Below are 24,254 nucleotides of genomic sequence, written 5' to 3' on the forward strand. Positions count from 1 at the left end.
CCCCCATGGCATGGGGGTCTCCAGTGGCAGCGGCCCCCTGCAGTTGCTGAGGGTGCCTGCAGGGCTCTGCCTGCTGCCAGCAGCGAGTCCCAGCTCGCCGGGGAGCTGCACGCGTGGCAGCCGAAGGGGAATGTGTTGGTTCTCCCTCCCGGCGGGGCTGAGCTTAGCGCTGCTCTCAGTTCCCGTTAGCAGCAGCCCCGGCCTCCTCTGGGCTTGGCTGCCCGGGCGCGCTCGGAGAGGTTCCTGCAGGAACCGTTCGGCTTCGGTTCCTGCTGCAGCCCTGCTCTGCCCGGCCTCTCCCCCTCCTCCTCCTCCTCCTCCAAAGTGCTTTTGTTGTTCCCTGGCCCCGTGGACAGGCCAGGCCGTGTCGTGCCCATCAGTTTTCGCAGCATCCCCACATTTCCCCGCTGGCGCAGTTCTCAGCAAGGGCTGGAATGGGGCACGGTCGTCACTTCCCAGCAGCGGGACGGGGGAAGAACTGGGTCAGTCTGAGATGAATTCCAGTGTCGGGAAGGCAGCATCCCCTGGCTGCCTGCCCCGGGCTGCCTGGGGTGTCCCCCTGCACCTCCCTGCGGCCACGGGCAGCGCTTCCCTCCCTCTCCACGACCCGGTCCCCCCATCAGCACCGGCCCCGAGCGCTGGTTGTGCAGCGTTCCTGCTCTCCACCGCAAAGCCCTGCGAGTTCAAACACAGCCCTGCAAGCAGCCGGACCTCGGGTCTGCCCTGCCCATGCTGCAGCAGGGCTCTGGGACTCTGTGCCCGTGCGAGCAGCGGCCGTGACCGCCGCGGGACGTCCCCACCGCGTGAGCTGCTGGGTGTGAGGCTGGGCTGTGCAGCGGGTCGTGGTGCTCGGTGGCTTCTCATGCACCACCCGGCTGTGCTCTCATGTAGGGAGCCAAAATCCCCGTGCAGTGCCACGTGCCAGGCTGCTCGGGGTGGCTGGGGCAGGGTGGACTCTGGAGGAGTGCTGGAGGAGGCTTCTGATGACTGCTTGTGCAGCACGTGGTGGCTCTGCGGCACAGCTGGTGCCCTCATCCGCGTGTCACAGAACGGCTCAAGTTGTTAGGGACCTCAAAGATCATCCAGTTCCACCCCCCCTGCTGTGGACAGAGATGCCTCCTGCTCGATCAGGCTGCCCAGGGCCCCATCACACCAGAAGTCGGTGCACAAACGGCCGTGCTGTGCACTGGGGTCAGTGGCACCCCTCTGAACGATTCCTCTCCCTTCACCTGACGCACGCCAGGGCAGAACCAGCCGTGCTGGCGCTGGCTGTGGCACCTGGAGCACTGCCTGCTCCCCGTGTCACGTCCTGGCCGTTGCTGCTGTTGCCCCTCGCAGCCCTTGTTCTCTCCGAGCGTGGCGTTCCCTGCGCTGGCTCCGATCCCTCCTTGGTGCTGCCTCCTGCACCTGGGAACAAAACCTCCTCCTGCAGCTGCAGGAGATGTTGGTCCTGGCAAACGCTGTGGATGTGAACGATCTCGTGGTGGGGTCGGGGCAATCCAGGCAAGTGCTCGGGTCATTCCTTCATCCCCGCTGTGCTGGAACAGGGAGGGCTCTGGGGGATTCGCGTGAGTCAGCGAGCAGCGGTCTGCTCGGCTTCTCCTCTTTCCCCCTCTCTTTGTCTGCGTTACAGTTTGCTGCCAAGCAAAAGGAGCAGCGTCTTCCTCACGTGTGCTCAGATGGGAGAGGTGCTGGAGTTTCCTTGCTCTGTTCAGAGAATGAAGGAGTTTGGGTTGGAAGGGACCTCGGATGCCACCTGGTTCCAGCCCCTGCTGTGGGCACGACCCCTCCTCCAGCCTGGCCTTGGCCCCCCCAGGGAAGGGGCACCCCCAGCTCCTCTCCATGCCCTCACATCTGGTGTCAGTCCCTCACCGGGCTGTCAGGGTTAGGAGACGTCGTTCCCTTCAGGGTGAAATTCCCCGTGCCTTTTGTATTTTTAATACAATTTTACAAGTTTTCCTCTACCGTTTGTAACAGACTCCGCACGGTACCAGAAGTGCGCTCCCATCCCCACGTGGAGATGAGCCTAAAAGGAAGGCAAACCTGGCTGCAGGCACCCCGATCCCGTAGGGGCAGGGGTTGAAATGTGTCCGGGTGGGCAGCGGGCAGTGAACGGCTCTGGCTGGCGGCGGTGACACGGCACAGACGTGGCCAGCAGCCACCGGGAGTCCCGAGCCTCCGGTGGGGCCTCGCTGCGGGTCCGGCTGGGGGGCAGTGCCCGGTGTTGGGGGAAAGCCCTCGCTGCCCGGCGGGGCTGCAGGAAGGGCTCGGGGCTGTGCCCTGCCTTGGCACCAGTACCCTGCCTTTCTGCATGGCGCAGCTCAGGAAAATGTTTGGGAATTGCCGGTGGAATGGAACGAAGCAGGAAAGCAGATTGGTCTTACAGCACAAATAATGACAGGAATTGGCCCATGCAGCGGGAGAGACCTGTACTTGGGTCAGAGCTCCAAGAAATGAACCCACCCGGACTCCTGGCACCGGCTGAGTTTCGGCAGCACCAAGCGGGGCCGTAGCACCCTGCGTCCTGCAGCTCCGGCTGTGCCGTGCCGTGAGCGCCTCTCCCGCCCCGTGCGGCGCCACGTGAGGGCCGTGGCGTGCCCCGTGCTCACGCTGTGCTCCATGTTTGCACTGCTGGCGGTGCTGCCTGCCCGTCACCTGCGAGGGATTTTCCTCCCAGCCCCTTCCTGGCAGCGCCATTCATCCGGCACTCGGCTGCGTCACTGGGATGGTGGCGTGCGCGACGGTGCGCAATGCCGGGAGGAGACGGGGGCTGTTTGGGGGCTGTTTGAGGGCTCTTTGTGGGCTGTTTGAGGGATGGGCGTTATGAGGGTCTGCAGTGAAAGGGGGTGTGGGCAGGGATGTGCCGAGCACTCCCCCCATGCCCGGGCACAGCGCTGTGCCCCGCTGCGGCTTGGGGAGGCGCAGGGCGCAGCAGTGGTGCAGCCAAAGGCCAGGTGAGGCCGAATCATGGAATGGGACAGACTGGAAAAAACCTCAGTGACCATCCAGCCCAGCCCTTACCCCAGCAGTGACAGCTCCACCACTAAAACACACCTCAGTTCTCCAGCTACACGTTCCCTGAAGAGCTCCAGGGGTGCTGACTCAGAGCTGGGCGGTGGGCTCGCCCTCCCCGACAGGCTTTTGGGAGGCTCAGAGCCCAAATTCAGCCAACAAGAGGGGTGCTGGAAATGGGGCTCCGGGAGGAGAGGTGGCGGAGCAGACCCAGCACTCGTGGCACAGGGGCAGGGCTCTGCCCACGTGTGGTGCCTGGAGCTGTTGGCAGCGCTGTCGGTGAGCGAGCAGGGAACTCCTGCTCGTGTCTCCCCCGTAGCTGCTGTCCCTGCAGGTACCTTGGCCCCGTTCGGGGCACTGCCAGTAGCTCCCTCCTGTTGGGTGCCCAGCTGAAAGGTTTGCTTGCCCGGAGCAAATTAAGCAGTCCCGTGCCCCTGCTGCCATGTGCCCAAATTGGGCTGCCCTCACCACGCTGCCTTCGGTGCGCTGGGGGCTGTGAGCCCGGGCTGAGCGCTCCCAGTGCCGGTGGGCATCGTGGCACTTTTGAGGCAGATTTGCCTCTGTGATTCGGCAGGGCCGTGGGAGTGCTGGCAGGCAGCCGGCAGCTCTGGGGGGACACCAAAAATACCCCGGGGGCAGCAGCCAGCAGGTGCCCGGTGCCGCGGGGGGGCCGTGCAGCACGTGCTGTTTTTAGGCCCTGGGTAAGCGCCGGCGCTGCGGCCCTGTAATTATCGGGACAGGAGCCCTTGGAGCTGGCTCGTGGCTCCCCCGGGAAGCAAGTGGAATTTGGCGTTGGGTAAAAATAGAGCAGGTTCCTCCCCAAAATGCTTTTAGTCGCTGTCCCCTTGCCCCCCCCCACACCCTCCCCGAGCGTGGGCCGCGCTGTTTGCTCAGTGCCCGCTGCCCTGAGCTCCTCCTCCTGCATCACGAGGCTGCTGCTCGCAGAGGAAGCCCAGTTCAGGCTTCCCGAGCAGCATCCCTGCTCCACGTCCTCTCCTGCGGCCTCTCCTGCTTGGTGCGGTGCCGTGGGGCTGCCCCCACGGGACACAGCCCCCCTGGGTGGCATCCAGACACCACATCCATTTCTCAGTTAGCTGTGCGAGCACCTGGGGCTGTATAAAATGTGCCCTGCTGCGAATGTGGAAGTCCTGAACGGGGCTGCACAGACTCCTGGTGTGAGGCAGCACGCCCATAAACACCCGCGTGCTCGGGAACCACGCCTGAGTGCACCGTGTCAACCCAAAAAGCCTCGTGTGGGGAAGGAGATGCTCACACACAGAGCCCGTTTCGCCCCAGTAACTGTGGGCTGTCCGCCCGTGTCACCTCCCAGCACTGCCTAACACTGCCTTGCTGCCTGCTGTCACTCAGCTGTTCCTGCGTTGCAGCTTAACAGCCGCAGCTCCTGCGGACACAGTGCTCAGGGGCAGGTGCAGCAGATGCAGCAGATGCAGCAGATGCAGCAGGTGCAGCGCCTGCAGCCGGTGCAGCCCCACTGAGCCCATCACACCGCCGTGCCCATGCTCCTGCAGCAGCCTCCGGCAGCCAGGAGGAAGCGTGGTGAAAAGAGGCGGTGAAGGTAACGCTGGCACGCTGCGTCGCTTCCTCCTCCTGGGCGCACGCTGCTCCGCGCCTCGCAGGGCGAGCACAGAGCCCAAGGCACCGGCGGGCGTCCTGAGCTCAGCCCCAGCCCTGCTTCCACCGCCCAGCAGAGCCACGAGCGCTGCGGCTCAGGTCCTGCGGCTCCTGGGTGCTGCCCTCGAGCGCACCGCAGGGCGTTGTGCTCAGGGTGTGGGTGAATCACGGGGTTTGTGTCCCCAAACACCAGCTGTCCTGCGCTGAAATGCCTGTTATGGTCAGCAGCTGCAGGAGAGAAACTTCTCCCCGTCGGAGCACCGCCGCCCTCTGTAGCTGTCCCCCTGCCCTCTGCCATCCCCCAGCCCATCAGTGGTGTCTGGCACCTGCTGGCCTGGGCTGCAGCGCCGTGCCGGGGGTGTTGTGCTTCTCATCCCCACCGTCCTGTGCTAGGGATGCTCCTCGAGGCCACGTTTTAATGCCTGGGGACGGCTGTGGGACACTGAGAACCCTCCTCCTCCTCCTTCTGTTTGTCTGGACTGATGGATCTGATGTAAAATGCCACATGGCACCGTTTGGAGGGCTCTGCCTGCCTTGGGGACCGCTCTCGCCACCTCCATAAAGCCCTGATAATTGGAGAGTGTCGGGGCTGGGCAGCGTGTCCCTCCTACACCTCGCCCCGTGGCTGGGCTCTGACCCTGCGGCCACCGGGGCTGGGGAGCCCTGGGCATAGGCATGGGCAGGGCTGGGTACAAGCAGTGCCCCCCAGCAGCTTTTCACTGCAGCGGTGGCTTTCGGGTTGTGGTTTGTGGAAATCTGGGAGCAGCATCCCCCCGACACGCTGGCCTCGTCCCGTTGTGCCAGGCTGCAGCCCCTGGCGCTGCGGTGCCTGCGTGCGCCCTCGGGCCGTGGAGGCTCGGCACAGCCTTTGTGGGGGGCTCCTTGAAGGGCGCTGGGGGTCTCCAGGGGTGCTGGGGGCACCTGGGGCTCGCCCCTCAGCGTGCCGAGGGCATCGAGGTGCCTTGGGAGCACAGCGGGGGCTTGCATGGGCTGGGGGCTGCGTTTCCACAGCCCGAGGTTTCTGTGCGGGACTTCCTCTTATGTCCACGCAGGAACATTTCCAGAAATGGCCAGGGGCGAGCCAGCGGCAGGCAGCTGTAAAACTCTTATCTCGCGGGCTGCCAGGAACCCCGCGGGCCCTGAGCAGCACTTCTCTGGGACAAGCTCTTGGAAACAGGCGGATATTTTTTTTTAATTGCTTCCTCTTATGCCTTAATGTTTCTAAAGATAAATACGACTCTCCTCTTGGCATGTGCTCAAGGAACAGGAAAGCTTTACAAAAGAGGAAAGCTTCGTATCAGCATGTGCCGTGCCTCGGCTCTCAACCTGCGGCTTGTGCCGGAGGCGGCAGTAAATCGTTTTCTCCCACCCCTGCCCGGCACGATGGATGTGTCCTGGGGGTCCTGAGCCACCCTCCGTGACAGGTCCTGGGCGAGGAGGGATCTCTCCGGACCCGCTCAGTTCCTCCTGGGCTGCGGGTCAGGGAAACATCGTGGAAACATCCTGCGTGGGCACGAGCAGCGGCTTCGGAGACCTCGGGAGACACCTTGGTCGGAGAGCTGAGCGGGCACTGCCGGAGGGGGTGGGAGGGCAGCTGGGGTCACCCGCGGGTGGGCAGGGGACCCGTCCCGTGGGCATGCAGGGGACTCATCCCATGGTCTCATAGGGCTCCCCCCGCAGCACCCAGACCCCGAGCGCTGGCTCCGGTGGGTCCCGGCCCCGGTGGCCCCGGCGGTGGCCGCACAGGGGATGGTGTCCGGAAGGAGAGGGGATGTCTCGGTGACACTTCTGGGCACTAATTGGAGATCGCTAAGAACGGGTTTGAGAACGGTAATGACAGCCTGGGGACGAGAGCTGGGGCCCGGGCAAGGAATGGTGTGAAAATAGAATTACGGAGAGGTCTGCGAAGGGGAACAACGCTGTCCAGTTCTTCGCAGGCTTTAATTTTAGCTCTTCTATAAAAGTCTCCTCACCGAGCAGCTCCCCAGCTCGCCCAGGGCTCCCGGCAGCGCCGTGCCCCGGAGGAACGCTGTCGGGTCTGTCCGGGGGCCGTGTCACCCCGCGGACACGGTGCCGGGGACGTTGTTCTGGGAGCGAAGTGACCCAAGAGTCGAGTGCTTCGCCTGCAGCTGGGAGAAGTTCCGCAACTGCAGGAAACTTTCCCAGCAACAGGGCGCTCCCCTTCTCGTTGGGCCCGCACGTAGGCAGCTCGTTTCCCCATCCAGCGGTTGGGTCCCATCCTGCACTGTTTGTGCCTCTGATCCTTATCACCTCGTGTTTACGGAGAGCCGAGCGCGTCTTCAAACATCACCAAGGCGATCTTTAAACAGAGCCCTCGTTTGTTTTCGTCCTTTTCTTTCTGATATACCCAGCACAGAAGCTGGCATGCTGAGCGCGATGTTGGTTCTTTACGCAGTGTTTTGCCCTAAAAACCCACCAAAAGTGGAATTAGAGCCCGCAGCCTCCGCGTTGCCCTGCTCTTGTCCTGCAGGTTTGCTGTGGGGCCACTGCTCCTGTTGGTGTCGATTCAAATCTGCCTCGAGTTTGCGGCTGCTTCCAGGGCTGCTTGACTCAGCTGGCACGCAGGCATCTGGTTCTCTCGCCGCCTGGGAAAGGGCCGAGCTCTGTCTTTTCCCAAGTTTTCGCCCTGTGAAATGGCACTAAAACATGAAGCGAAGAAAAAAGTGCGGGTTATTTATTGGTCTGGCTTGTCGGCCCCTCTGCAGACAAATGGGGCGGTGGGTCGGGGCTCTGGGAGGAGCAGGAGGGGACAGCACGAGCCCAGCAAATGCCACCACGGCCAGCTGGCTGCCCGGCGAGCCGTGCCCGCAGCGGTGGCATCGTGCTCCCGCGGGGCCGCGGTGGCTTTGGGGCACGGGTGGGCTTTTCCCCAGGGGAGCTGGGACCGCGCAGGGGCAGGGAGGAGCGGGCCAGCTCCATCCTCAGCACCGCACACAGCCCTTTTGTGTTCCCCCATAGAAAAGCCATTCTTCGTGCTGGTTTCATAAATATGTAAGGCGGGAACAGTGCAGTTATTGTGTCCCGGGCAGACACTCGCCGTGTTGTTCGGGGCTGCCGTGCCCTCCGGTGCGCGGGGTTTGGCCGGGCTGGGACCTCCGCTCCCCACCCTGCTCCCGGGGCAGCCGCGGCCACCGGTGGTGGGGCTGGGACCGTGGCTGTCCAACGTGCTGGGGCAGCCCCCGGGGACCTGGAGGGGTGATGTGGACCAGGGGGGGCGATGCTCCTGCTGCTCCCTGGGGCCACCGCAGCGGCACGGCACCGAAAGGCGGCCGGGACCTGGTTGGGTTTAGGAAACACTGCTTGGGACCGTGGTGCTGCGCATCACTGCGGGTCTCTCGGGGTCCTGCACCCTGCTCCCAGCACAGAGCTGCCTGCTGTCCCGCTGGATCCCAGGAGCGCAGGGACACCCTGCCTCCAGGTACCGGGGTGCTGGAGCCGTGGCTGCTCTCAGGTCCCGTGCACCAGGCCTGAAATCCACCTCGTGCTGCTCACAGTCTCGCTGTCACCGGTCCCTTGGCTGCCTCTCGGGGCTCACCTTGGTGTCCAGGCACCAGCTGTGAAGTTGCGAGGCACTGAGGGAGAAGCAGGGCTGTGGCTTGCAGGATCAAGTTCCGAACCCCTGACTTCCCCCTGATTCCCTGCACAGTTTTGTGAACCCCCAAAGCTTCTCCCGGAGGAGGAGTTGATGTCCGTGGTGTCCCTGTGGTGTCCCTGCCTCTTGCGTGCCTTGCGTGCTGACCCCCGTTGGCTGCGGTGCTTCGTCTCCTCCGCTCAGCGTGATGAATCCCCGTGTCTTGGAGGAAACTCTGGGGCCAAGGGGGTGAGCACAGGAGCCTCAGTGTGAAATCTGTATGAGGAGGACCTCAAAGGAGCTTCCTCCTGAGGCTGAAAGGAAGAAATGAGAAGGGATTTGGCTGGAACCCGTCTCCAAAGCTTCTCTTCTGGGGTGAGGCCTGACGGGCAACGCAGGGGAAATGAGAGCCAGCGGTGACGGCTGGTAAGGATTGTGTCTGAAAGTGAAACAGGAGTGCTGGGGTGAAAAAAGGAGGCTGCTTCCTGCTGGGGGAGCTGGGGAGGGGACCCACGCAGCTCCCAGGGCTCTGCAGGTGACGCATCCGTCCCCGCTGTGCCCCCTCCGGCCCACGCAGGGCCCTGCAGCGACGTCCCCCATGACTGTGGCTTGTCCCCTGCTCTCCTGCTGGGCAGAGAGAAGGGGGGCACTCGTTGTAGTGCCCCCAAGAGCTGGAGTGGCTTTTATGGGCAGCTCAGTGCCACGCTGCAGGCTTGGGAGTTGGCAGAGGGCACGGTGCCTGCGGTGCTCCGGCCGAGGGCGAGCCTGCAGCCCGCAGCCGAGCGTGCCGTGGGGAGCTGCTGGTGCCTGGCCAACCTCGTGCAGGTCGCAGCCTTGGGCTGCTGTCCCGTGCTCCAGATCTTTTGTGCTTGGCCAGCAAACAGGAATCGGGGAGCTTCCTGCTGCCGCTTTCTCGCTGCGGGCTCCTGCAGCCCGGTGCCGGAGCGCTCTTGGCCGGGGCTCAGCCGGGGCCATGCTGCTCCCTGCTCGCTGCTGCGCCTCGCCTGCTGCTCGCAGCAGCTGAACGCAGCGTTCTGCTTGTTTCAGTGCCAGCCATCCTGGACACTCAGGTGCTCGTTTGGTCCACACATTTACCTGAGCACTCCCCGTGGTGCCTGCTTTCCCCAGGCCCTTGCCGTGCCGTTTCTCACCGGCCGCCGCGTGACAGCGGTGCCAGGTTCTGGCACTGCAGGTGGAGCTGAGCGCTGCAGAGAGGTGCTGGCACGTTACTCACAGCGGGGCAGCAGTTGATGCAATAGCTCCTGCTTCTTGCGGGGCGATTGCCCAACGCTGTTTCAGCCACCTCGTGGCCTGGCGAGGGTTGTCTGGGTCGCTGCTTGCTCCGGGAGCACCACGAGCAGCCTGTGGGCAGCCCCGTGCCCGACTCCATGGCACGGCGCGGGCAGGTTTAGGCCCGGTGGGGGCTGAGCACAGCCCTGAGCACTCGTGGCAGCAGCCCCAGGTCCCCTGCAGGATGTTTCCAGGTTTGTGCCTTTTGGCTGAGCACCACGCTGCAGGAAAACACCGCAGGAGCTGCGCTCAGTGCTCCTGTGGCACAGGGTACCTCGTGGTGCTTTAAAACAGCTGAGCTTGAACCAATTTCAGCTGTGAGATGCCGGGGAGCAATTTGAAGCTCCTACTGACCTTGGGAGCGATGTCTGAGCGCTCAGGAGGCTGATCACGGGCTGTGCAGTGCTGGGGGACGCAGGCAGGGCCCCGGGCTGCAGGCACAGCCCTTGGAGGAGCTGAGCCTGCCACGATCCCCTGCCGCATGGAAGAGTTTCTTCGAGTCCCCTCGTGCTGCTGTCACAGCGAGGGGCAGGTCCCAGCGTGGATAAAAACACTGCTGCGAGCTTCCTGCTGGCAGTGCCAGCCCGGAGAGGTGCGCAGGGGCTGGGGGCAGCCTCCAGGCCAGGGGGACAGGGCTGCAGGGCTCTGGGGACGCCCCGGGAGCAGGGCACAGGGCCCCGTGAGCGCAGCCCCGGTCTGGCTGTTCCGCTGGGCACTGGGGCTGAGCTGCTCTTGTCCCAGTGCTCAGCGGTGTCAGGAGGAAGGGGAGCGGTGGGGAGCTTCTCACTGGGAGCTGCCTGCCCCGGGAGAGTGTCCCCAGTGTCCCCAGCGTGCCAGCGTGCCTGCCCGGGCCTTGAGGTCACTGGGTTGTGGTGCGTCAGCTGAGTGTTTAACTTTTTGCTTATTTAGAGTTTCCTGTATTGTGATAAGATCTCATAAACTTCCAAATATAGCCTGACACGGATCCCAGGCGTCGCAGGCTGCCCCAGGAGCAGCGGCCAGGTGTCACCTTGGGTCCCGTGGCCATTTCTGCACGGAGGAGCCGGCAGGAAGGAAGGAGCGGAGCGCGGCAGCTGCGCCAGCGCCCGTTCACACGCACACGTGCCTTCCCCAAACGGGGAGCAGAAGAATCGGCGGGCCGGGCCGGCTCCGTGCCGCAGGAAGGGCTGCGCTGATAGAACAGCCCGATAGGCAGATGTGTGCCGGGGCAGGGTCGGGCTGCCCGAGGAGGAACCGAGGGGAGCGCCGGACGACTCGGCACCGACGGCCAGTTGGTGGTGCTGGCAGAAGGAGCTGGGGCGCATGTGGGGTGCACACTGCTAAATAACGTGCTGGAGAAACCCGGGGGCTGAGTGCCCTCTTGCTCCAACATCTGCCGGAGTGACCTCTCCATTCGTGCTGCCCGTGCAGCCCAGCAGTGCTGGAGCAGGCAGCCCTCATGGTTCTTGGTGCCACCTCTGTGCCAGCCCTGCCCGAGGGACGGGCGAGGGGGATTCGGCCAACGTGCCGCCTGGCACTATTTTCTTCACAACTTGGCACTGACCTTTCCATTTCGGTCCTCGGGCTATAAGTGGCATTTCTTCTGATGCCGTCTTCTGCTAAATTCAGCTGTGGCTGGCCGGTGGTGAGTGGGGTGGTGGAGACAGGTCTGGGTGCCCAAAATATCCCGCCGGCGGCACGCACCTCCCGGCGCGGCTCCTCCCGTGACGTGGCCCCACAGGCTCGGGATGTCCCTGCCAGGAGGAGAGGAGGCGTCCGCCGGGACCCCCGGCGGGTCCGTGGGCTGGGGCCGCCCCTCCGTGGGGGTTACTGCGCCCAGCAGGAGCTCAGCGCCCCGGGTGCCTCCCTGCAGCTCCGTGCCCTGGAGCAGGGATTTACGGGGTGTAAGCTCATAGCTCAGGGGGCGTGGGCAGTGCCAGGCCACTTCGCTGGCCTTGCAGCCAGCTCTGTGAATGCAGCAGGAGTTACAGGAGCCTCAGCGGGGTTTTGCTGCTGCTTCAGGCTCTCCAGGTGCCTCCTGGAGTGCTGGCCTCATCCCTGCTGTGCCCGGCTCCGTGCTTACATGGCCAGCTTGGGCAGGGGGCGAGCGGGGGACGCTCGTTTTGCTGGGTTCAGGCGGGGGAAGGTGTGGGTGGCCTTCAGCAGCGGGGTGGGCTTCAGGTGATGTAAAGCCACGGGGCAGCTGCGGGCCCCAGGGGAACCTGAAAATGAAACGGAGCTGCTCGGTTCCATTGTTCGGGGAGAACATCAAGTGCCAAGTTGGAGATAACGAGCAGTGGCAACGAGGAAGGAAACCAAGGGTAAACTTGGCCAGGGATCTGCCGCACTTCTGCTGTGCCAGGTTGTGCATCCCCAGAGCTGCTCCGGGCTGTTTGCTTCTGGCTCGGGGGTGCCCATCCCTGTGCCAGGGCGCACGGAGGGGCTGGGGTCGCTGCTGCTCTGCCGTGTCCGTGGGGGTGTCGTGCTGCTGGAGCTCTGCCCGGCGTCCCCGGGAGGCTGCCTGCCCTCTAATCCTCCTCTCCTTCCTGCAGGCAGCGGGGATGGACAGGGACAGATTCTGCAGCGCTTCCCCGAGAAGGACTGGGAGGACAACCCCTTTCCTCAAGGCATCGAGCTGGTGAGTGTGCTGCCCTTCGGGGCCGGGACCCGGGCTGGCTGTCCCACTACAACCCCACACTGCCCCAGCAGAGAGCAGCGCCCACCCGCCCCAACACAGCCCTGGCAGCGGTGGGTTTCGGCGTGCCCCCCCTGCTCCTGGCCACGCTTCCCTCGGGAGCTGCGCGGATGAAGCTCCGCGTTGCCATCCCCATCCCCGGCAGCGGGGCTCGTCCATCGGCAGAGCTCCCCCAGCACTGCCCAGCCCGGGCCGGCGGGGGCTCGCCCTGCTGCGGGGCTGGGTGTGCTCCGCTTGCATCCCCCGGGCCAGGGGTGGGGGCCCCGGATCCCTCCCCCAGCCCTCCGGCCGCGCTCGCCCGCTGCCGTGCAGCCCTTTGAGGTTGCGATCGCTGCTGGGTCGTACCCAGAGCGACACACCCAGTCTAATTTGGCGCTGCGTGGGTTCTTCACAAACCAGCTTTTAGCTAATCAAGGATAATAGGATTGTTCTCCTCGGTTTCTAAATTTGAGCAGGAGTTCTTTTAAAACCCTTCCCTGCTGCGTCAGTGCTGCCGCTCTGCTGGAAAGCAGCGTGGGCTCCGCGGGACCCCCTCACCGCGAGGCTGAGACCCCCTCTCGGCTGCGTTCCTCCTCCTGCAGCTCTTCCCTGGTCCTGGCTGAGTGCAGCGGAGCACAAACTGTGACGATGATGAAGTTTTAGAAGTTCATTTGCTGCCCTACGAGCACTAGGATATCTGAACAACCCTCGTGTTGGCCAGGGGAGCTGCGGGTTCCTGATGTAGAAGGGGACCCCATCGGGGTCACGCTGTCCCCAGGGCTTCGTCCCCTCCGAGCAGACGTGGTGCAGGGGGCTGGGGTGGTGTGTGCTGGGCTCTGCCTTGCCTGTCTCTCCCACGGGCAGCATTTTGGGTGCACAAACCTCTGGGCCCTGCTGGTGCCTGCAGGGTGTGGGAGTTTTATTGGGGTGTGCAGCCGAGCTCCCCCTCCTCAAAGGGAAAGGGGAAGAAAATACGGAGAGGGTTGAGATAAGGACAGGGAGGTCACTCAGCGATTGTCGTCATGGACAAAACAGACTCCGAGAAGGGAGATAATAAAGTTTATTGCCTATTGCTCACCAGCTAGAGCTGTGAGAAACAAAAACAACCCAAAAACACCTTTCCCCATCCGCTCTCTTCCTCCGTAGCTGCCACGTGGCGCTGCGTGCCCACCAGTCCTCGGGACCGGCGGTGGGAAACCTTCTTCCTATTTACTGCGTGCTCCCCGTAATCCCAGCGCAGTCCTGGACGTCGCTATTTACTTTGTCTGAGGCAAAAATCTATATTATTTTTCTGGTTCGCGTTTCCTTGTTGTCTGCAGGGGACGTGGGACCTGTGCCAAGAACGAGGAAAGCTGCGCTTTTTTCCCAGGGGCCAAACTGTCCAGCCAAAAAATCTGCGGAATTTAAACAATTGAAGCCTCGTCCTGTTGGGAGCCATGGGGTGGCTCCGAGGCTTTCCAGCAGTCACCGGGAGGCTCGTGGCCGAGCGGCACGCAGGGCTGGCAGGCAGCGTGGGGACACCGGGCAGCCCCCGCTGGTAGCGTTGTGCCCCCCGGTGCCGTCCCTTCTGTGTCCAACTGCTCCGAGGAGCACATTTTCGGTGTCTTAGGGAACAGGAATTGAGGAATTGGCAGCTTCTGCCCCAGCTCGCTGACAGCATTTCCAAACAAAAATTGTTTTTTTGTTTTTTTTTTTCCTGGTGGAAGCTGCTCCAGAGGCACAGGATGTGAGTGCTTCCCCGTGGCAGCACCGCTCCTCTCCAAGCTCACGCCGAGGACAGCGGGACAGCCGTGGCCCTCTCAGTAAAGAATTTATTCCTAAGATCCAACCTAAACCTTCCCTGGCACAACTTTAGCCCATTCCCCCTCGTCCTGTCACCAGGCACGTGGGAGAACAGGCCAACCCCCACCTCGCTACAGCCTCCTTTAAGGTATCTGTAGAGAGCAATAAGGTCGCCCCTGAGCCTCCTCTTCTCCAGGCTGAACAAGCCCAGCTCCTTCAGCCGCTCCTCGTAGGACTTGTTCTCCAGGCCCCTCACCAGCTTCGTCACCCTTCTTTGGACCCGCTCAAGCACCTCGATGTCCTTCTTGTAGCGAGGGGCCCAAAACTGAACACAGTACTCGAGGTGCGGCCTCACCAGAGCCGAGTCCAGGGGGACGATCACCTCCCTAGCCCTGCTGGCCACACTGCTTCTTACACAAGCCAGGATGCCGTTGGCCTTTTGGCCACCTGGGCGTCGAGGTGCGCGTTGTGGCCAAGGGGAAACGCTGGCAGACGCCAGCTTGGGAGCTGGTGCGTGCTGGCAGAGATGAGCTTCCTGCGTTTGCTCTTGGCACCCATGTGCTGGAGAGCATCAGGGCTGCTGCTGCTCCCCGGGGTGAAGCAGTGAGGTCCTTTTGTTTTCCGACCACAAGGTAATTGCCTGCGTGTTGGCAGCTGCAGCCTCCTCGTTCGGGTAACAGAGCACGGGGCTGTGCAGCCACGCGCCGCTGCTGGTCCTGGCCCTGGCAGGGGGCTCGGTGGGGCTGCGTTCTGGGGGTCTCGGCCCCCTGTGGGATGCACAGCGATGTCCTTGGGCACTTTGCTCCTGTGGTGTGATGAGAGCTGAGCTGAGCTCCTCTGCCACTTCGGTCTGGACCCATGGACTGTGGGTTTGCAGTGCTGGGAGCGAGCAGAGCCACCGGTGGCTGCGCTGGGCTCGGCGAGGAGCAGCCCGCCTCGGGCACTGGCTCTGCAGAGCTGTAGGGGAAACGGGCACGGGGTCAGCATCCTCCCCCTGCGGGTTTGGGCGAGGCAAGGTCCCGGGCTCACCTCCTGCAGGGATCATTAATTCTGCCTGGGGGCCTGTGGCTTTGTCCTCCTGTGCTTGTGAGCTCCATGTGGCCCAGCTCCACGGTGCTGCCGTTTGGGCACCAGTCCTGGGGCGCTGCTGTTCTTACCCCCAGCTGGTCTACACCCATGGAGAAGCTGAATCCTTCCCCATGTGCCATGGAGAAGCTGAATCCTTGTTTGTCCCTTAGGAAGGACCGAGCTCGACACAAGGCGCAGAGCCTCCCATGGCAGGATCAAGGTCTGGGCTCCGGTGCTGAGCTCGCTGCTGGGGCAGATCTGTAAGCCCACCTGAAGACCCTCAGGCACGCCCCTGTCCGTGTGGCACCGTCGTTGCCCTGTGCCCATTTAGCGGTGCCGTAGCTCCCAAAGGAACGGGTCCGAGCTGCCTCGGCACAGGGGGCAGCTTTATGGGGGCAGCAGAGCAGGGCCCGTGTCCAGCAGTGGTGGTGGTGGTGGTGGTGGTGTCCTCGTGCAGTTTTCCACGGGGAGCAGTCCAGGGGATGCAGATTGCTCATCCCAAGGCCCAAGAAATGGCACGCTCGACCCCTGGCACCCAGACTTGTACTCACATCACCACGTGAGGCTTAGCTCCGCAGCCACGGGGTGCGTCCTGCTCCTTGCACCCCGCTCTGGTGACCACGAGTGCTGGGTGGCACCGGCAGCCAGCTCCTGCGGGCTGCGAGCCGTGGTGTGCTTCAGCCTCGTCTGTAACCCGCAGGGAGTCTTGGGGCCGAGCAACTCCTCTCAACTTAGCTGCTCGCTGCCACCTCCTGCGCTGCCGGGGCCGGGCAGCAGGAAGGAGAGGCCCCGGGCACGGCTCCGCGGGGACGTGGCAGGGCCCGGCGGGCAGCCAGCCGTGTCCTTTGGCCTTGCCAACTCCTGGGCAGCTGGAAACTGCAGAGCTGCGGCCAATTCCCAGCTTAGAGCCATGCTGCATAGGAGAGGACAGGTGGATGTGTGGCACAGGGTGCTTGAGCGTGATACAGGGCACAGAGAGTGGCGAATGGCTGGCAAACTGCACCGGGCTGGAAGCAGCTTTCAGCAGCGAGGGCTGGAGCTGGTGTTTGTGCCCATCCAGCCCTGTGGCCTTCCCTCTCTCAGCCCCCGTTTTGCTGAAATCGCCTCGTCCTCGGGGCTGCCAGACTGTGCCCGCGGAAGCTGCCGCGTTTTCCTGCTCTCCAAGCACTTTCTGTGGGGTCCCAAAACTACCGGGAATTTTCCAGTGCACACCAGCCAAACACGGATGCTGAGAAGAGGAAATGCAGAAAAATCCCTTGAGATTTTGAAACCCCGCGGGGAGTTCTGGGGCTGGAATTACCCACTGGGCTGGGAGGGTGTTTGGGAAGTCCCCAGGAACCAGCCAAGCCGCGCGCTGCAGTGCGGAGCAGCCCGGGTCGGCGCTCCCGGCCCCACAGGAGCAGTGCCCCCTCCCGGAGCGCTGCGCCCGCACCCCGGCCTCACCCCACAGCCCCAGATGAGCCCCACAGCCCCAGCCTCACCCCACACCCTGACCTCACCCCGCACCCAGCCAAACCCCATCTGGAGGAGCTCCCAGCACGGATCCTGCAGGCACCGCTCCCGATGCGCAGCTCAGCCCCAGCCCTGTACCAGCTCTGGGACAGGCACGGGGTGGCAGCGGGTCCCGGTGCTCACCCCCTCCCCTGCTCTCTCTTGCAGTTCTGCCAGCCCAGCGGCTGGCAGCTCTTCACGGAGAGGAACCCCCCCACCTTCTTCGTCGCCGTGCTGACCGACATCAACTCGGAGCGGCATTACTGCGCCTGCTTCACCTTCTGGGAGGCCGTGGAGAGCGCGCAGGTACCGCGGGCTGCCGGGGAGGGTGCCTGGTGCTGCGGGTGCCTGGTTTTCCCCTGTTGGAAGAACCTGGGATTTGGGAGAGGGAGGGGTGTCTGACGTGGCTGATCCGCGTGTCTCCGCAGCCTCAGAGCCACCCCAGGAATGGCGAGGAGGAGGAAGAGTCGTCCTCATCTCCTGTTCAGCCGGCGCAGCTCTTTGCTCCCAAAAGCCTGGTGCTGGTGTCGCGGCTGGACCATGCTGAGGTCTTCAGGGTAAGTCTGAAACCATCTGGGAGAGGGGAGACGAGGAGGAGCAACCTCAGCAAAGACCTCGAGGCTGTGGGAGCTGCAGGAGGCCACACAGCCCCCCAGTGCCATGTGCTGCCAGAGCCCAGCCTGCTCCCTGCGCCCTGTCCCATGGCGCGCTGAACCCGAACGTCTGGCCACAGAGCAGCAAACAGGGACCCGGCCACGCTGGGCAGCTGGTGGCCTTGACCCACTTCTGTTAATGCAAAAACCGTGAAGCACAGCCTGTTCCTGCACAGCCTTTATCTCGGCCATCTGCATTTTCCTCAAACTCGTTGCATTATGTGGCTGGAAAAGGTTTGGGAGGGCAGGGGCTGCGACCTGGCACCTTCCTAAAGCTCTGCCCTGCACGTGTGGGCAGCGTCTGCTGCTAGCCCAGGTGCTGGGCTTGTGGAGGGTGGCATTTTCCACCAGGCTGGGCTCTATTCTTCCTTTTTTCCCTCCTGCTGTGAGGATATCACTTCGGGGTAGCTGCCCCGTGCCTGCTTCTTGTTCTCAGCCTGCCCCGTGGGCACGGGCTGTTCCTTGGGGGTGCTCAGCCGCTGCGCCCTCCTGGTGGTAATAGCTGACAGGGAAAAATATCACTCCATTCTTCAGCCTGGAGCTGCTTCAAACAGACCTCGGGCTTCACAGGACCCCAGGGCAGCTGGGGCTGGCAGGGACGTCCTGCTGGGACCTCTGCTCCAACCCCTGCTGGAGCGGGGTCGGCTGGAGCCGGTCACCCAGGACCGTGTCCGGCTGCAGCGTGTTGGGGCAGCCTGGGCCACATTCGGGCACCCTCACAGCAAGGCAGACCACGCACCTTGTACCTGTGTATGGTGCTGGGAAGGTGTCTGAGCGTACGTGAGGCTGTGCTGGCTGAGGGGTGGCAGGAAAAGACAGAGACCCTCCGGTGAGAGCAGGGACACCGGGACAGCAGGGAGGGTGAGAGCAGACGGGAGCTGGGACCCTGAACCCATTCCCCTCACCAGTTGCATCCTGTGTTTGTCTTCACATCAGGGATGAGCTGTGCCTTGTCCAGCCCCCCGTGGAGCTGAGACTCCCCAAAATGCAGGAGCTGCTCGTGGCTGGGGTCTGGGAGGGCAGAGCGAGGTCAGCCGTGCCGCCGCGCCTGCCGCACGGGGCAGGAGCAGGTTGTGCTGGGGATGTTTTTGGAGGAAAGTGGGTCAGCTCGCTTATTGCCCAACACAGACATTTCCTGCAGCAGCGCCTGGAGCCTGGCTGGCACAGCTCCCAGCTCGATGTCTGCTACCTGCCCGCTCTGGCTCATGTGCTCCCCAGCACATGGCTCATTGTCCCGGCCCCTTCTGGTCTCTGAAGGGGTCTCTGCACAGCCCCAGACCTCGCCTGTTCCCCCTTGGTTGTTGTGGTGCTGGGCTGGGGTCGTGGTCCCTGCTCCCTCCACTGCGTGGCCAGCAGAGCTGCGTGTGTCCATGTGTCCATGTCTGTGTGTCCGTGTGTCCATGGGCAGGCAGGAACAGGAGCTTGCTTTTCACTCTGCCCCTTCCTGACCTCTCTCCGAAAGGCCCAGTGACGGTGTCCTCTCTTCCTACCAACACGGAGAGGTGGTTTGAGGAGAAAAAACAGAGTGCCTTGGAGACAAATTCCTCGAATTCCTGGTTATATATCTTGTGTTACTGTGGCTCTTCGTGTCCCAGCAGAGGACGTGTTGAACACGGTCCCGTGCCTGTGTCCCTGTGCAGGAGCCGACGCTGGCTCCTCGGTGTGTGCAGCGAGAAGAGCAGAGCCTGGCCCCAACAAGCCCTCGGTGACCAAGGGGACTCCTCCCTGTCCCTTGTTTGGGGTCTTTATGAGACTTGGTTAAACTCCACAGGGACCAGGAGTGCTGGAGAGCTCCCCCTCTGCCTGTGGAGCTCCTGAGCCCCAGCTCCCGCTGGGAGCAGGCTGGGCACAGGCTGAATGTCCCCTCCCTGCCTACAAGGACTCACTGCGGGAAGCTCAAGGGGAGACCTCGAGCCCTGCACCCAGGGCTCAGCTGTCCAGGGGCGTGCTCCCATCTGGGACAGGCGCTGGGAGGCACAGGGAGCGGTGCCCGGGCTGGAGACCCTCGCTCTGCCCCCTGCGCCGGTGCTGAGCCGCGCTCTGCTTCCCTCTGCAGAACAGCCTGGGCCTGATCTACACCATCTACGTGGACGGACTGAGCGTGTCCCTGGAGAACGTCATCGGGAACCTGCTGACGTGTACCATCCCCATCACCGGGGGAGCTCAGGTGGGTTGCCTGCCCGCACCCCCCCAACCTCCCCGCGCTTCTGCCTCGTGCGGCTCCCGCAGAGCGGAGGCACAGGGCAGGGATCAGCCCCTCGGCTGCGTCCTGGGCACTGGGCTGAGCTGGGCTGAGCTGAGCTGAGCTGAGCTGAGCAGAGCAGGGCTGAGCAGGGCTGAGCAGGGCTGCTGGGCCTGCAGGCAGCAGCTGACTCTGCATGCTGGCTGCTGCCGAGCTGGCACTGCTGCTGGCACGGCGTTGAGTAGTGCCCGCGGTGCCTTCCCAAGTGCTCCTGAGTAGAAACAGCAAAGCTCCGTGATTTGGAGCAGCTCAGCTCCTGCCCCAGCTGAGGCCATCTCGCTGCTTCGCTTGCCGTGAGTGAGCAGCTTTGTGGTGGCTCCCTGCAGGAGGGGGAGCTGGATGGGCTCACCCCAGCTGCGGAGTCGCAGAGCCGTCTGTGCAAACAGCTGCCACGGGCTGTGGCTGCCCCCGCACCAGGGAGGTCTTGCTCCTCCACTCAGGCCTGTCGGATTGCACGGAGAGCTGCTCCAGAGCTGGTCACAGGCCGGCTGTGAGAGCAGGGACGAGACAGCTCGAGCGAGACAGGCCAAGCAGGGCTCCTGGTTGCTAGATGAAGGGCTCGGAGCTCTCTTCTCAAACCACTGGCTTGTGCCCGTGCATGGCCGGCGTCTGTGATTGTTGGACAGGGCTGGAGGAGCAACAGCCTTGCTTGTGCCCAGAGCAGGCCAGCAGAAAGTGCCTCCCCTTCCCCCCTGAGCCGTGCGTTCCCCTTGTGCTGCTCCTGCTGCTCCAGGAAGGCCAGCTGGGCTGCAGGCCCACGCCAGCAGCAGCTGGGTGTAAGGGCTAATTGACGAGGAGATGGAAAAAGTGGAGAGCGCCCAGCTGGAGCCTCTGGCTGGAAGCACTTGGAGACAGCAGCGCAACCCCCCGGAGCTGTTTTGCCATGCTAACCCTTGGAAGATCGCCACGGCTGTGGCACTTGTTCCTGCCGTGCCTTCTCTTCCAGCTGCTCAGCAAAAGGCAGCGTCCAGTTCTGTGCCCAGGGGAAGGAGCTTTTGCAAGGCCCTGGCTGTGCTGCAGGTCCCCGGTGCCTGCAGGCTGAGGTTCTGCCACCACCCCTGACCCTAGGACCGCTCTTGCTCCCGTGCAGGTTCCTGGTGTTGGTGCTTTCTGCCGGGCAGCGCTGCCCCTTGGGCTGACTTCTCATCCCAGCCTCAATTTGGTGCTGCCCCAACAGCCCGGGGGCTGCAGGTCCTGGTGGGGGTGAGCTCTGCAGGGCTGCGTGCCGGGCACACCCCGCTCCTATGGAGCAGGAAGCAATCTGCTGCCAAAACCTGCGGGGCTGGGGCTGTGCCAAGCATCCCGGGCTGCGTCCGGCTATGGGAACGGGCAGCAGCTCTCCTGCAGGAGCTGCCCTGGGCTGGCTGACTCCGTCTGGTTCCTCCCAGGTGGAGCCTGTCAGCAGCACGCAGGGCGAGGAGAGGCCTCGCACCCGGGAGGTTTCTGGAGACGCCGTGGCTCAGTGAGCTGTGCGTTTTGGCACAGTTGTTGGTCACCTCCCGCTCCTTGCAGGATGGATCTGTGCCGTGGGGACAAAGCAGCGTGCTGCAGGGACAGTTTGTTGGTGGCGCTTCCCTTCCTGTGCTTCACCCGTTCCCCCCGCTGTGTCCCGGAGCTCTCCGTGTAGTTTCACTGCTTTCGCTTTGTCTGTGTGCACTTCTCCTTCTGCTCCGTGGCTGTGTGCGTGCCTCCCCTCTCCTGGCTGTGTCCGTGTGTTTCTAACTGACTGTGCTATCTCTGTCTGTCCCTATCTCAGCCTGACGCGGACGACGAAGCAGCGGTACGCACACCTCTTCTTTCATCGGGTCTGTCTGCTCCTCAGCCACCTCTCCCTGCCCTGGGAGGGCTCGGGGGCCGAGCACCCTGCAGCCGGGTCCGTCCCCAGCGCGGGCACGGAGCCCCGGCCGTGCATGGGGCTGTGCTCCGGGCAGCAGGGCTGCTGTGCTCTGCCTCCCCCGGGGGTTGTGAAAACCTGGCCTGCTGTGCTGGCAGAGCAGGTCAGGGGTGCTTTGCGTGGCCAGCCCGGCGTTTGGGGGCAGGCTGCTGGGCTGCTGTGGTGGCGTGAGCTGAGCGGGGAGGTGGGACGCGTGGCGAAACCTCCTGCTGCAGAGCAGCATGTCCCTGGAGAGGTGCAGGGAGAGCAGCAAAGCGACCCGGGGCTGCCCTCGGGTCTCTGGGGAGAGGCTGAGGACCTGGGGGGCCTCCCAGTGCCCAGAGAAAAATTGCCCCAGGGGAGAAGATGTGGGGCTGTGCCCAGCGTGCCCACCCCAGCCCCTGCCCCAGGAGCCAAACGGGGCCAGCTCTGCTTGGATGTGGCCTCGCCTGAGGCTGCACAGAGCTGGTGCAGAGCTGGTGCTGCGGCCCCTGCCTGGTGGCACCGGGGGGCACGGCGCAGGCGAGCTGCTCCTCGGGCACGGAGCTCCCGGAGAGCCCTCGTGAGCTGCAGCACGGCTCTGCCCCGCTCCTGCAAGTGCTGCTGAGGGCTCGGTCCTGGTGCAGGGCTTCGGGCTGCTGCCGGCGCTGTCCCCTCGCTCGGTGCAAGCCCCGGACGCATCTGCTTTGTCTTGCAGAGGACGATCTCGCTGGGCGCGGGGGACCGGCAGGTGATCCAGACGCCCATCAATGACTCGCTTCCCGTCAGCAGCTGCAGCGTGGCCCTGCTCTTCCGTCAGCTCGGTGAGACTTCTCCCCGCGCCTCCTTCTCACCGGCTCCGGTGCCAAGGCCAGCAGAGCGCTGGGCTGCAGCTCCCACCACGTCCACAGCCCGGGGTGGGGGCTCGGGGCTGTGCTCCAGCTGCAGCCCCGTCGGAGCGAGCCCAGCTCTGCCTTCCCCTCGGTGGGGAAGGGCCGTGGCTCTTCCCCAGCTGGGAGCAGGGCTGTGGCCAGGCTTGCCAAGGGCGCAGAGCCGTGCTGCCCTGTCCTCGTGCCACCAACAGAGGGGTCGTGGCACCTCGCCAGAGCCCCCGAGCACCATCCCCAAGGGGGGGTGACCCCGCAGTGGCTCCCTGCAGGACATCAGCCCCTCCGTGGTGCACGGCATGGAGCTGGGAGTGGGATCGGGCCGGGTGAGCTGTAAGGGGCCGTGCTGGGGCACAGCCCTCGTTCCTGAGTGCTCTTCTCTCCCTTCCTCCCCAGGGATCACCAACGTGCTCTATCTCTTCTGCGCGGCGCTTACTGAACACAAGATCCTGTTTCTCTCCAGCAGCTACCAGAGGCTCACCGATGCCTGCCGGGCTCTCCTGGCCCTCATGTTCCCCCTCAAGTACAGGTGAGGGAAGCGCCCTGCTCCCTGAGCCCTCCGCAGAGCTGGAGGCCACTGGGCCACCACAACCAGCCAGGCATCTGCCACCCCCTCGCTCCGTGCCCTGGCTGGTGGATCACCGCCTCTGGGGCACTGCCAGCGTGGGGCAGGTGAACGCAGCGTGGGCAACGGGAGGGATTTGTTCTTGGCTGCGCTCACAGCTCCCCTCCTGGAGCCTCTGGTGTGCGCAGCAGTGAAATGCCTCTGGGCACTGAGCCTCTGGGCACCACTTCTGCGGGCAGCCCGGCCCCAGTCCCAGCCCCAGCGCCCCACTGGGCAGGGCTGGGTGCTGGGAGGCTTCCAAAGATCTGTGGGGCAGATCCTGCCCCCAGGACGGGGCACACGCACACAGAGCTGTTTCCAGTGTCCTGTGGGACAGCCGGCACCCTGCTCGCCCTCCTGGGGCCGTGGGGACGCAGCCCCCAGCCCACCCGCTAGTTGCACATCCCCACATCCCAGCTCTTGTGGCTGCCAGCTCCTGTCGCGCTGTTTCCACCCTGGCCTGCCGTGTTCCCAGGCTGCAGAGGGGCTGTCTGCAGTCCAAGGAAAGCTTTCTGCTGGATTGCAGTCGCCGTGCTGGGAACCTTTCCCCCAGTCAGACTTGGGCTGTAACTCCAGGGCCGGGGAACGATCCTGGTCTGTGTCCACAAGCACTCAGGAACCTCGCAGAGCTGTGAGATGTGTGTTGCCTCGGGGGCTGACAGTGGCAGACGAAAATCTGCTTTGCTGGGAACGCGGCACCCCACAGCTCTGTCCTGCAGGGGGGGGACCATCGGCTGCCGGGGAACAGAGAGAGGATGGGGGCAGGTCGCTGCGCTGCCTCCTCCTGTCCTAGCTCACAGACCCTGCTCGGGGATGTGTCGTTGTGCTCCTGGCAGCAGAGCGCTGCCGTGGGCAGGCTGGCGGGCTCTGCTCTGCTGGGGGGTCAGGGGCTGCACCGGCTGCAGCGATTTCACAGCTTTCCTGCTTTTTCTGCTTGCAGTTTCACGTACGTGCCCATCCTGCCCGCGCAGCTCCTGGAAGTGCTGAGCACGCCGACACCTTTCATCATCGGAGTCCATTCCATCTTCCAGTCGGAGACCCAGGAGCTGGTGAGGCCTCCCCCTGCCCTGTCCTGGGGGGGCTGGGAGCGGGGACTGGTCCAGGGGAAGCAGTGGGGCCGTGTGCCAGTGGTCCCAGAGAGAAAACGGCCCCAAAAGGCGCCTGGCTCAGCAGGCTGAGCACCCAGCTTGCACCCGGCGTGCTGTCCTGGCCAGGCAGCTCGGCCATGAGCCAGGGGGGCTGCCTGGGGCTGCCTGGAGCTGCCTGGGGCTGCCTGGGGCTGTTTGGGGCTACCTGGGGCTCCCAGGGGCTTCCTGGGGCTGCCTGGGCAGGGCTTATGTCTCCAGCCGGCCAGCAGTGCCTGGGTTAACCGAGGGCTGGAGTTTGAAACTCAGCTGGCAGCTCTGGCCCAAGAGGCTGTGTTGGCACTTCAGCCTGACAGCCTTCAGTGCAGAAACTGAATTAAATCAAAGCATAATGAGCCTGATCCAAACTGA

At 64.0% G+C, this 24,254-nt stretch overlaps 1 protein-coding gene across 8 annotated transcripts in view; it reads left to right on the plus strand.

The window, feature by feature from the left end:
• The window catches only part of SBF1 (SET binding factor 1), a 60,903-nt gene that overhangs the window by 15,849 nt on the left and 20,800 nt on the right, over positions 1-24,254 (plus strand). For all 8 annotated transcript variants that reach the window (XM_038186495.2, XM_072036535.1, XM_072036561.1 and 5 more), the window contains exons 2-8: positions 12,058-12,143; positions 16,689-16,826; positions 16,949-17,077; positions 19,230-19,340; positions 21,986-22,091; positions 22,551-22,683; positions 23,699-23,807. In XM_038186495.2, the coding sequence (XP_038042423.2) occupies positions 12,058-12,143; positions 16,689-16,826; positions 16,949-17,077; positions 19,230-19,340; positions 21,986-22,091; positions 22,551-22,683; positions 23,699-23,807 (812 nt within the window). The remainder of the gene's footprint in view (positions 1-12,057; positions 12,144-16,688; positions 16,827-16,948; positions 17,078-19,229; positions 19,341-21,985; positions 22,092-22,550; positions 22,684-23,698; positions 23,808-24,254) is intronic.

This window comes from Anas platyrhynchos, chromosome 1 (genome assembly GCF_047663525.1).
Source record: "Anas platyrhynchos isolate ZD024472 breed Pekin duck chromosome 1, IASCAAS_PekinDuck_T2T, whole genome shotgun sequence".
In the NCBI taxonomy this organism is placed as follows: Eukaryota; Metazoa; Chordata; class Aves; order Anseriformes; family Anatidae; genus Anas; species Anas platyrhynchos.